This window comes from Mesitornis unicolor, unplaced genomic scaffold (genome assembly GCF_000695765.1).
Source record: "Mesitornis unicolor isolate BGI_N332 unplaced genomic scaffold, ASM69576v1 scaffold18081, whole genome shotgun sequence".
Classification (NCBI taxonomy): domain Eukaryota; kingdom Metazoa; phylum Chordata; class Aves; order Mesitornithiformes; family Mesitornithidae; genus Mesitornis; species Mesitornis unicolor.
The window spans coordinates 26981-40419 of record NW_010161919.1 but is presented as its reverse complement, the minus strand read 5'-3'; the positions used below and the strand labels follow the sequence as shown (position 1 = coordinate 40419).

The 13439-nt window shown below is 39.3% G+C and overlaps 1 protein-coding gene across 1 annotated transcript in view; it reads right to left on the bottom strand.

Moving 5' to 3' along the window:
• Positions 1-3877: 3877 nt before the first annotated feature.
• TEC (tec protein tyrosine kinase) overlaps positions 3878-13439 on the bottom strand; it is a 33644-nt gene continuing 24082 nt past the window's right edge. Inside the window, exons 8-17 of the mRNA XM_010193484.1 lie at positions 12527-12581; positions 12292-12371; positions 11629-11762; positions 10566-10640; positions 9634-9805; positions 9253-9469; positions 8635-8699; positions 7462-7580; positions 6959-7116; positions 3878-4974 (exon numbers count right to left, since the gene is read on the bottom strand). Coding sequence (XP_010191786.1) covers positions 4897-4974; positions 6959-7116; positions 7462-7580; positions 8635-8699; positions 9253-9469; positions 9634-9805; positions 10566-10640; positions 11629-11762; positions 12292-12371; positions 12527-12581 — 1153 coding nt within the window. The 3' untranslated portion in view covers positions 3878-4896. The remainder of the gene's footprint in view (positions 4975-6958; positions 7117-7461; positions 7581-8634; positions 8700-9252; positions 9470-9633; positions 9806-10565; positions 10641-11628; positions 11763-12291; positions 12372-12526; positions 12582-13439) is intronic.

Sequence of the window (13439 nt, the reverse complement as noted above, 5' to 3'; positions counted from 1 at the left end):
TTATGAATGACAGCCTGCTTGGACAGGACACAGGAAAGAAATACAGGCTAACAGAAAGAACAATCCCATTATTTTTAATAGGAAAATATTTTTTAAGTCTGTTAAAATACTTATGGACTCATCATTATTTTCGGGCCCCACTTCTCTGTTTCCTCCATAACCAAAAATTTTCCCCAAACCTCCAGAAAAAGTGGTCAAATCTTGCTTCTTTTAAATCCACAGGAAGGAAGGTTATTCCAGCATCCACTAGACCTCTCAGCCCACATTTCCCTGAGTTCTATCAAAACATAAGCTACCAAAGCACATTTGCCTTTGATCATCAGGGTAAGTCATCATGGAGTAATTAAAGTCAGTAGTATAAAACCTAAGCTTAAATCAAACAAGATGAGCATTTGAGCTGTTGAATCTAGAATTTATCAAATCTTCCTTCTTCAATTGTGTGGAGAATTTAATTTCTCCAATTTCTGAGGAAAGTTTGCAATCTCAGACAAATTTCAGCCAATTATTTAATACAGGGACAAAAAACATAGCCTATTTCACTGCTTATGTCTTTTTCTTTCAGGAAATCACTGTATCAGGAGGAAGACAAGTTTTTAAAACAGTGTCATATTATCTCCCTGGTAACAGGTTAACAAATAGGAATCTCAACACTAGCACAGAGCCATGGTAGCTGATCAAATTCTGATGTGCAAAATCAGACTTTTTAGCATGCAGTTTTGAAACGAGAAAAAGTATTGTGGCAAGAGAAGCATGTGGATGGAGTGGAAATACTAGGAAACTGGTGTTGAAGCTAGCCTGACAAACACTCAGCCTAAAAATTTGCAGCTGACCTTTTGATAACCAACTTAGAGGCATGAAAATAAATTCATCTGTGCACAATGGAGCAGAAGGGATGCTAGAGGAAGTAGAAAAAGCCTGGTCAGCTGCCAGGAACAACTGTTTGCGTGAGAAGCTGAAAGACAGTCCCATGAAAACAGAAAGGAGAATGAAAACACACAAGTTCTTTGAGATGGTCCATTGTTGCCAGTAGCTGTCCTGATGAAGTTCCACAACATCCAGCAGTATGCTTTGGGCTGACAGCAGCGTCTGTATAGGTGGCCAATTCACACACCTTTACAAATGCAATCTTCCTCCTGTCTTCAGTTGTAACTCACTCTAATTTGCAGCCTTGGAGTAGTAGTATAAAGATAAAAGCAACAAGTTAGAGTTCTTAGCTTGAATTTCTTTTTCTGATTCACTGTTCCTCAAAGCACTACTGATTTTAAAAAGGCTGCAGTTCACATCTAAGACTTACACTCTTCTCATGTTTTGCTCTTCCAGCAAGTTAACTGTGTTCAACACTACAAACTCAACTTCTCCTATCAAACCCAAATTGTCACTGGAACACATGCTACGTCTCCTGATCTGGTATGTCTGTCAGTTTTCAGCAGTACTAGAAAATCAATAATCTAGTAGAAAGCCACAGTATAGTTTGCTTCTAAAAACACCCTAAAAGACAAGCTTTCAGCTTTTCACATTGCAAGCTCAGGCTTTCTATCTTTCCTGTGAGTTAATTCTGCTTTGGAGGAAAGACAATTCAAGTTCTACCAAACTTTTTTTTCACATCTATGCTGTACCTGCTTTTAAGGACAGCATGTTTACCTGTATGTAAAACTAGTTGCTTTGCTGAATCCATCACTCAATGGATTCATATCCGCACAGTAATTTTGAAAGTCAAGACAAGCGGTCTGAACAGAGAACACCTGAGCAACACAAAAGCAAGATGGTTGGTAATTTTATGGCAATAATTAAATAGCTCATTTGCTAAGTACACAGCTGCTGCACAAAACAAAACTGCAAGGTGAAAATATACGGCCCAGTTTACTTACAGGTAGAAAGAATCATGTTTGGTTGTCTGCTTATGTTCAAATGAAAATGCAAACCTCTCTCCATCAGTTGTGTCAGTAACACAGCCCTAGCTGAGCTATTTGCTCTGATGTGAAACATGGTAAACCGCAAATACTGCTTGACCCCGCCTACTTACCTTTTTTTTTAAGAAAACAAACTAATCTCACATCTGTTAAAAAAAAAAGTTGAAAATAAGTGTCTGCTTTCTAATATCAAATACACATTTTACAGAAAAAAGTATTAAACTGTAATCAGTAGGGTTAAGTATTTCTTTAAAAAGGAGGGGAAATACAGCACATGTAAGTCACAGCATTTGGTTTTGTTCTGATGAATTTTTGACCCTGACATTTGAAAAAATTCAGTTATAATAAAAAGGGGAAGAAGGACTGAAGTTGCTTAAGGATAAGCAAACTTACTCAGAATAAATAATGGTGCGCTTTTTCAACCTGCCTTTGAAGGTACTGGGATAGTCTACAAGACACCTGCCTCCAGAGGCATTCTAATCCTTTTCAAAATTAACCATCTAAGGCTGCATTCAACAAAAAAACAGCTTGCATCTAAAAGCTAAGCACCTCACAGTTCCTGGCATCCTAAGTAAGTACCAAACCTAAGGGCAAGTATGCAGAATCCTCAGGTACTGGGAAGAGGCAGGAAAAGGGGTCAGAATCAAAGCACCCACCTCCACAAGAAAACCACTGACATAAGTCAGCAGTGTGTTTTATCATATAAATTAATATATAGTTACTGTACAAAACTAGGCTTCAGGTTCTTTGGAAACTATTAGTCTCCTTATTTTCCCATGCTTCATTTGTGTTTTAAGGGAATCATTACTACTGTAGAATTCCTCATGACGTAGCGTCATATTGTGCAGGGTCTCCACTAAGAAACTTGGGTACAAAGGAGTAGTTAGGGAAGCAATAACGAGCTTGGTTTACCTTAGATCTTTCATGTTCCTTTTTCTGCAATAGGTAGAAAACCCTAGATTTTTCCCCTTTAACAATACATGCAGTTGGTAGTGATTTGGTACTGCTTTGGACTCAACACTTTGATAGGTTTGTTTGCAGTAATCTGAGATTTTTTTCATTAAGAAAAAGGAAATGTAAATTTAAATATTTTCTGACAGCTTCTAACTTTTCACTGGAACAGTACGAGAAAAGGAAAACATTTCTTCCAAGAAACAAGAGGCTTCCTACTTTTGAACATAAAGGTTTAGACGAAGCATCTCCAAAACTGATTACAGATATACTCAAATGCAGCAATGATGGAATGTATTAAGCTAACTATAGTTACTTTTAATAATTTAATTGGAAATAAACTTCATTATACTCCTCTCTGCATACTTGCAAAAAATTTAAAAAGGTTTTGTGCAATCTGTTTTCTATGGCACAATGGTAAGTTACGGTAAATTACTGGCAACACATTAGTTGGTGCCAAACAATAGTTAACATTTCTCCTTCCCCTCTACTCTGCCCTGGTGAGACCGCATTTGGAATATTCTGTCCAGTTCTGGGCCCCTCAGTTCAAGAAGGACAGGGAATTGCTTGAAAGAGTTCAGCACAGAGCCACAAAGATGACTGAGGGAGTGGAGCATCTCCCTTATGAGGAGCAGCTGAGGGAGCTGGGTCTCTTTAGCTTGGAGAAGAAGAGACTGAGGGGTGACCTCATTAATGTCTATAAATTTGTAAAGGGCAAGTGTCAGGAGGAAGGAGCCAGGCTCTTCTCTGTGATGTCAAATGATAGGACAAGGGGCAATGGGAGCAAGCTGGAGCATAGGAGGTTCAAGCTGAATATGAGGAAAAACTTATTTACTGTAAGGGTTACAGAGCACTGGAACAGGCTGCCCAGAGAGGTTGTGGAGTCTCCTTCTCTGGAGACATTCACGACCCGCCTGGACACGTTCCTGTGCAACCTAGTCTAGGTGATCCTGCTCTGGCAGGGGGGTTGGACTGGATGATCTTCTGAGGTCCCTTCCAACTCCTAATATTCTCTGATTCAGTTTATTTACAGACACATGCAGTATGACATTTTCTGTTAGGAACAGAAAGGTTAGATCCCTGTACATACAGATGAGAGACAGAAATAGGAGCTCTCCTTGAACATGCTTGAGAATGTACTTTCATTTACAACTCCAGGTATCGAGTTGTCTATGTAAATGAAGGTAGGACAAACTTCTGCTTGAAAATTTCAAGAGGAAAAAATACTTTATATAAATAAATGCATGGAATTTATATATTTACAATACATACAGCTTATAAATTATAGAATTACTAATCCAAAACAAGGTACTATAGTACACTGACAGCCAGTTGTGCTGAATCTTGGACTTATTTTTCACCAGTAACATCAAGACTAACCGTGGGAGGTCTCTGGTTGATCAAACAACCTAGAGCGGCTTCAGGCATATCACAGCTCAGTTCTGAGGCAAAGTTTTTTGAGTGTTACACTAAACTGAAGACCACGCTGTTAATAACCTACTATGTGCAAATGAGAGAGGCATGTTTTGTGTTCTTGGTGTGTCATAAAACACATCAACCAAGAAAAATAATGTTTCTGGAGAATCTCTGGAAACGTTTCAATGTCAGTAAATAGCCATTTATAGATACCTTCAATTTTTAGGCATGCAAATCACTGCTAATACTACTGCCTGCATAAAGAGAAACTCAGGAACATGGACTGTATGTACATGAATGCAACCATTAAATACAAATTAGGCTCCTGGGCTTTGGCCACATTCTCTCACTTTCTCCATAAAGAGCTCAACTTGCCAGCTATGCAATGCTGACTTTTCAGAGCAAATACAGAGACTGCGAGTATTGCCGAAGATACTGTGCTTATTTCCCAACACCACGTAAAACTCTCCTTGTGCTGGAGCAGATCAGCTGTTACAGGTTCCCTACGCTGTTCAGCAGCATCCAGCAGCTTACAGGATCAAGCCTTTAAAAAGTAGCAATGAAGCCACGTCTCTGGAAAGTGGCTTCTTTTCTGTACTTGTGCTGCTGTTGTCTTTTTTCAGAAAGCATCTTCACCCTCTGCAATGTCAATGATTGCATGAAGCAAGTCTTCAAAAGTCGGGCGTCCCTCTGGTTTCTAGAAATAAAAGCATGCACAGCATGATCAGAAAGCAACAACGTTGTGTTGATTTTGATAAATTATTAGTCTTCATACTATTCTGTGCAAAGAATTTATCATTTTTTACATGTTATGTACAAAAACATTACCTTGTGTGGATTTTGGATGTGTTGCTTAATCTCAGTAAGCATTACTATTTTTTTAATGCCTTGAGAAAGCATAAATAGGTGTTGCTGGACTACACTCTTCAAATAAGTAATTATTTTGCATTGTGCTACACTTCTTCATTTTTCTTCCCCATTCCCACATCCTGTAATGAATTGCTCCAATCTTTCTTTATGCAAGTTGTTTATACTCCTAAGAACTTTGAGCGTCACTCTCTGAAGACTCTTCTACTTCAACATTACTTTTCAGACTCTGAAATTAGACTACATCATAGACTTATGCAACAGCATTTATTTTCCAGACAGTACCTTATGTTTTGTAACACCCTGCTTGTTTTGTTTAATTATGGCAATACACTGAAGTACTCTCTTCACTGACCTTTCTGACACAGTTAATTTAGCATCTTCTGAATGTCTGGGTAACTTGCACTGTTCCTCCATTTATCAGCCTCTTTAGATTTGTATCACCTGCTGAATTTTGAATCCTCAGTATTCACTCTACAAGTCATTAATAAATTTATTAAACGAGGACTGAGGTATCTACAGTTAATCATATTTTATGACAAAAATTGACACTATCTTGCCATTACTTGTGTCCTGTTTGTGATGTGCAAAGATTCCTTCTCTCTCACATGACGACTACTTAGATTTTATTATTTATAACCCCTGATTAAATAAATATTTAATCAATTCATTGATGCCCATATAAATATATACTGATATTCAAAAAGCATTACCAAATAACTTATTATCTTCCAGGTAATTTATTATTCCTTTTTAATGACCATTTCAAGCAGGTTACCAAGTAGAAACAAAATTTAATGATCTGTAGTTTCCTGGCTCTTGTGAATAGTTTTTTTGAAATACAGACATATTTGTCATTCTGCAGCTCTCCAGGGCACTGTTGTTTTTCATGTATGTTTTTGCTGCATAAGCCAACTGGTTTGTAATTTTTAGAGCTCCGCCAGCCAGTTTGATGACTAATTGCTATCTGTTGCAGCACCTCCTCCTCCAAGACAACTGTCAGACAGTATGTCATCTTTATTACTGGAAAAAAGAGCAGTTTTTCCCCAGTCACCCCCTGTGGCAAAGACTAACTAGAAGTAAATCACATAGCTCTTTCTGTTCTTTATTTCCGTGATTGCTCTCTCAAAATTAGAAGCATCTCACTAAATGCACTCCTCTTAGAGACTTTCTACTTTATATTACAAAAACAGTTTTATACTGATAGAGTTGATAAAGTATTAAATTTGAGGTCGCTGCGCCTTTGACTTTTGTGATAGTCAGTATCCTTCTGGGTTAGGAAGATTAATAGTACAGCGTACTTTTATCTTTCATTATAAACCTTGGAATTTGTATTTAGATTCAACAGCAAATTAATCTATACTACCTACATGATTTATAATCAAGTAGTGAAGTATTCCTTTAAAAACATTTTCAGTCATTCAGGTGTGTTTCTATAATGATTAATAAACTGAGGCAATATAAGACCAGATTCTCCACCTCTAGGCTGTTCTGACTGACTTCTTTTTTTTGCTAGCAGTATTTGTACAAAGATATAATCATGACCAGCACAGATTTAGCAATTCTTTCATTTTGTTACTAAATGCCATTGCATACTTAATCAAACAGTTTGTTTATTTCATGGAAATTTCCTCAGTGGTTTTTCTTATCACAGCTCTAGCTCAGTTGCAAACCAGGGGATCTTTGTCTTAGCAATAAACAGGCGAGTAGCTGAGAGCACTGGTTACAGTCAGAATGCTGCGATAGGGATTAATTGTTGTTGCTAGATTGACCTTTTTTTCAATTCAAAGGCAAAAAAATTTAAAAGTATGTACCTCCTGCCAGCACAGCAGCATCATTTCATACACCTGCTTACAGGCTAGTTTGGGCCGATACAATCTATGTCCTTGGCTAACCATCGTTACCACTTCATAGTTAGAGCTTTTTTCAAAGGGCATTTTTCCTTCTGTAAATACTTCCCACATTAAAACACCTAAAATAAAAGAAAATAAACATTAGGAAAATAAGTAAATAACTTCTCAAAAATATATGTTTATTTTGAGTCCTGGGCTCAGCATTTCTGACAGATAAATAGTTTGAGATCCATATTCTAAAAAACCGTTCACATGTGTCATCACTGAAAACATCTTAGTAGCAGGGCGTTTAATAAATTACAGTTCTAAAGGTCTCTGTGGAACTTCATGCAAGCATGCATGCACCCTGGCAGATGGTTTCTCTGAGTTTCTTCTCAGATGACTAAATCCTTCCCAATAACTGGAGCTTAACTGCTATGGATACAATGTAACAACAGTGCCTCTTTCAATGAGGAATGTCTTACCAAATGACCAGACATCTGACTTGCTGCTGAATCGGCTATAATTAAAAACTTCAGGGGGGCACCATTTCACAGGAAATTTAGCCCCTGAGGAGCTTGTGTACTGATCATCAAGGACATACCTAAAAAAAAAGGGGGGGGTGGGGGGTAAACAAACCAACATGATACCCAAGCCTGCAAGTTATAAATTCTATTTATTATTAGAAGCTTATATTGCCACCTAATGGCAAGGACTGTTAGCATCACACAGTAAAATAGCTTCTCTGGGACAGCACTGTTTCAGTCAAGACCCAATTCATTTTTCTTATGACCTCAGAGTCTTCTCCAGTGATGATCAGCTATACAACACAGGTCTAGGCCACTTGCAAGTTTAGGCATCTGTATTACAAGAGAAAATGATTCAAAAGCATAAATTTCTTGCTCTGTTTCTCACCAGCCAGCCTGAATTCACATCAGGGGACACGCAAGCTCAGCAGCACAGGAAGGTGGCAAAAGCCAAGAAGAGCATGGTCAAACCTTCCTTGTAGGCGCTGCTCCCCATCCCCTACCTAACCCACACATCACCCACCTGATGTAGCACCCACAAGTGCTAACAAGGGCAGTAAATTAACCCCTCTTCAGGTCTCAACACCTACCAGCACTTCAGCTAGTGAGATGGAACTCTGAACCATCTACACCAAGAGGATCCCAAACTTACCGAACAGCCTCTTTCTATCATTTATTTAACAAAATACAGATTAACGACTATTAGGTCTGCAGCGTGAGCTCTGCTGTCTGAGACACAGGCTCTAACATGCCTCCTGCATCACTACAAGATTAAAATTGGTAAGATTTTCACAGATGTCACAGAAAGATGCTAATAGAAGATCAGCCAGACCACAGAGTTAGTTCAAAGCCAGGCCTCTCATGGTGTTAGACACACCTACTTCTCTAGAGAATAAACTGCCTAGTTTTGATTTTCTGGAATTAAGTAAGGAAATGGACACATGACCACAGAAAGAACAAGTTTTAAAGGCACTGGAAAAAAAATGAACCAAGGGTATGTTTCCCCAGAGAAGCCAAAAAAGATAATTTTTGCACATAATTCTGCTGGGTGTACATTGCCTTAAGGCTAAGTACAAGGATTAGGTGAATTTTTCCAAATTCCCACAAATGCATTTGCGCATTCAGCCATACCTTGTCATTCCAAAATCTGACACTTTGACCACTCCTGAGTCACTCACCAAGCAGTTCCGGGCAGCCTGTAAACAGAATTATTACATTTGGGTGAAAAAAATTGCCATCTCTTGCAGACAAATTACAACAGTCTACTGAGGGACTTTGTCCTCATTGCTTAGCAAGTTCACGAATTTACCAAGTTCAGTGGTGTAATCTCATTATAAAAGGTACATATGCATTTGCTCTTGATAACTGTTTTGATAACTAAGCCATTTTGTAAAAAAAAAAAAAAACCAGAAAAAAATTATTATCTCAAGGGATTAATGAGTGGTGAAAATGGCACCAATACAGAACAGAACAGAAATACGCTATTATATCAGCACAAATAGCTATTAACTCTTTACAACAATTTCAGAGAGATTTTATTCCCTTTTCTTGAGTGAGAGAAACCTCTCATCATTTTCTGTACAGGGCAGTTTTACAGACTTGATTAGAACCTGAAGAGCCAACTTCAACTAATTTTAATTTTCTTCAAGAACAAAAGCCATTCTTTACAAAGGGGCTGTTTCAAAAAGGAATAGGTAAATTCAAAACCAAAAATTTCAAAAATAATTGTATTGCCTAACAGGATGTTACCAGGTCTCTGTGGATAAAGCTGTTTCTCTCCAGGTACTCCATTCCCTCACAGACATCTTGGCACATAGTGAGCAGAACGTCTTTGCACAAAACTCCCCGTTTTTGCCTCAGGTAATTGAGAAGGCAGCCATGCTCCATGAACTCTGTCACGATGTAAATTGGTCTCTGTTGTGTGCACACACCATACAGCTGAACTAATTTAGGATGTGTTAGCTTCCTGGAAAGATTGAGATCATGTCGTTATTACTTCCTCCACTCACTGCTACCTCTCCACCTCACAAAACTGCAAAAATACCACCTGCCCGAAGTGTTTTATTTATAATCAGTAAGCAGCATCAGAGGCCTAGAACTGGCAATAAAAGTGCCAAGCACGCAACTCACATCATTACTTTAGCTTCTTCAATGAAATCCTCTTCATACATCGCACCTTCCCGAATCGCCTTAATGGCCACTTTATACTGCGCCCTCCATTTCCCAAGGCGCACTACACCGAACAGACCACTCCCCAGTTCCCTCATGAACGTCAGCTCCGAGGGATTAATTTCCCATTTCTCTATAAAACAAAACAAATGAGAGCCCATGATTCCTGTACTAGGGAACAAACCTAACTGGTAGGTGATAGAGAGGAGGAAAGGGAAATCCTGGATTACTAGCAAATTAAGGAATTTAGGGAGAAAACGTCTTAGAATTAACTTGAAAATGAAGCATTTCTGTATCTCACAAAACATCTTTTAGCTAGACATAACCTTTAAGCAGCTCCTGACTCATACAGATGGCAAAACTTCCCTGAAGTTACATATATACTGGTACTATCAGACTTGATTTCAACAAGCTGCCATCATAGAAGGTCATGTCAGTACATAGCAGCTGCTCACATCATGCCTGTCATGCATAAAACAGGCTATTTCAATTTTTATTTTTTTTTAATAAGAAGTAACCCCTCTATACAGGAGTCAAGGCTGAGTCAGAAGTCTGGAGGCTTATGAAGGCCAAGGGCACAGCTCTTTAATCGGGCAGAGCTTGAGGTGTCCACAAAAGCATGGAGGAAGATGTCAAATTCCCCTGGAGCACCAGGAACTCATTCTGCCTCTCCTCACTGCTGCCCTTGGCACCACACTCCTACCACCAGCCTTGATGTATTTGCATGCCAATCCTCTGAGCAAGGGTCTCCAAGGTACAACTTGGACCCCTGCAAGTTAGCATAGGCAATCACAAAATTAGGTATTTTCAAAATTTTTTGAAAATACTGTGACAACTTACATATATTAAATCATTAGAAAAGCTAAGTGCAGATTAGTATAACATGCAGTTACCATAGCTGAATCCTGCTGTTGTTGGTGCTGTTGTCTTCTTTGGGGTCACTGGATAACGCAGTCTGGTAACAAGACCTGAGGTTCAAAGATAATACAAGAGAGACAATTTGCTTCTGAAATAGTGCCAGGCAGCAAATCTGCCACTTGTTCACTGCAAATTGCAACACTGATTAACAATAAGCTTAACGTTATATGCAGCTTTGACCATATTTTCTGCTGTTGCATTGTTTTGACTATTCAAAGTGGCTGTGAGAGGTACACAAGAGCACTCACTGCATCTATCTTGCTGCTGCTTCTTTTGTGGTGAGAGAGGGATACAGATATATGCACATATATTTGTGCTTTACAGTTACACTGGCACCAACAAAGGCTGAAGACCCCTTTCAGATCAGAAAGATTACCTAAAATGTATACTCTCAATATTACTCTTGATCATTTCTGTTTCCCATATATAAATCCCAGCAATTTCACATGGCGATTTTGCATATACAAAATAAATACTGCATGCTAGCTGAATAGTCTCCTAAAAGTCTTGTCAGAACTCAATATACCATAAGGTAAAAGCAATGAAGCAATTAAAAAACAAGTTATAAAATCAATTATAATAAATGAAAAGCAAGGTTATGCTTTGGAGCATATTTTCCAGAATATCGTCAGGAAATGCCAGGTCATCTGAATTAGATATAAACATCTGTAAAATACTGGTCATGAGGGAAATTTCTGCACAGACTGGACTTGAAAAAAACCAACCCCAAACTACATTAGTATCTGTGCCTTGAACCTGATTTCTAAACTCTCCCCACCCCATCATACAGTGGGTAGACACCAGCATCAGTCATCAGCTATAGATCTGAAGTGTATAACCTTTACAAAAACTCATCTTTAGGGATTTCTAAACTGTTCTCATCTGTTTGCTATATGAGAAGATTAGATCATTTTAAGTGGTGGTGATCCACAGGTTAAAAACTGGTGCCTGGAGACTACTCTGGGGAAGTACCATCCCTATCCATCTGCTGTGGGTTACAAGCAGCTGATGCTTGAGAAAAAAATTAAATTCATCTACCTGCTGCGTTATGTTTATGATACTCAATTATTTCTGGAATGGAGTCAAAGAGATGCTTTTCTGCGAGGTAGTACTGCTTTGGTGATGTCACTGTTTCTTTTATATGGTAGTGTCTTATTCCTGATGAACCTTCTCTGGAAAAATGATAACAATAAGAATAATAACAATTAGTAATAATACCATGCCACTTGTTGTGAAGAGGAGTGCATTGACTAGGATAAGGAAAGCAAAAGGGCCAGTGCAAGTGCTCAGTGTCACACCAGGAACAGCTTGGATAACAAACATCCCAAGTGCTGGTGACTCACCTCAGACCAAGTTGAAGATTAACTCATAAAAGGTTAATTTTCAGCCTGGCAAGCTTCCTGATCCAGCTTGCAGCACAGAGATGCAAATAATTGGGCTGGCAGCAGGGAAAAGACCAAACAGGGTGCAGGAGCAAGACCTCCTTCTTTGGATAGAGGTCCAGGTCTATGGTGGATTAAATCAAACATGACCTAACCATGGAGTGGACAAGCTCATTTTAGTCACCCATCTTTCCTATCAGAGCAACCCTTGTTTTGTTTTTGAGCTCTCTCCTGGGCTCTCCCCCAGCCCGTTGGTTTGGATACAGAACAAAACTGATTTGGACAAGCCAAGGTGTGCAGAGCAGCCACAGAAACTCACCCTCCAAATTTTGTATAAAGGGAAACTGTATACAGGCCAGGTTGACTTGAGTCTCTCACCACAAAACCACCTTCTTTATCCTAAAACACAAGGACATCAACAGTTTTGTACAATCAGTTTTAAGCTGCATGTCTCTTCTACTCATTTTGTGATTTGCACATGCCAAAATAAGCATTTGCTTTAACAAAATAAGCTACTTTATGCAAATTTCACCGTTAACACCTTAAGTGCTCACCTCATTTCTGAGGAGCTGCTCTGCCTTGCTTCTGTTCAGGTTTCTGCTGTACCACCTGCAACATAACATCAGTAAACAAAACTTCTCCAAGCTGCATGATTTACATAAAATGCTTAAAACAAAGTATTATAAAGCTACAGATTCAATAAAATTATGCTAAGTGAAGGTCAAGAGCTGAACCTTTGTTAATGTACGAAAATCAGTCTCTATTACATTGTTTCTGGGTGGTTTTATGGGATAATTGCACAAAACCAGTGAGAGACCACAGAAGCCAATAAAGTTCACATAACTGAACTAATTTTGTGGCAAAACCACAACTCAAATAGTCGCAGGCTGATGGCAGTAGTTGGTCTGAACGGCAGCCCAAGGGCAAGCTGGCAGCCCCGGGGAAGCAGCTGCCCACACACCAGCCAAGCCACCTGCGGAGCTAGCTGCTAGGCTGCTATTTCATTCAATAACTTCACGGTTCTGATTTTCCAGGGAGGGTCCACCTACCAAAGAGGAGGCAGAAAGTGAATTAAATGTCACGGTTGCACGTGCCTAAGCTCGGTGCTGCACAGGCAGGTTAAAGCAGCCACAGAAGTGCTGACATTTCAGCCAGCTGCAGCAAGTAACATAAAAAGGGAAAAGTATGCAGCATGCAAATGGCATGGTGCAATGGTTTTGAGCTACACTGTCACAGTGGTAAGTGAGGAGGGAAGTGGCACAGCAGCCTCTAATCAAGTTGTGGTGTCCTGGAGATAGTGGTTGCTTGTGATTGGTAGATGACCTGGAGTAATCCTCCCTGGACTGTTCAGTGACACAGAATTACGGCCCCAAGGTGGCAAGGCACAAAGTGGCAGAACCAGATAAGGCAGCTCAGTTCCTTCCTTCCCTTTCTGTCAGCCCCATGGCCCAGCCTAGAGCAGGCAGG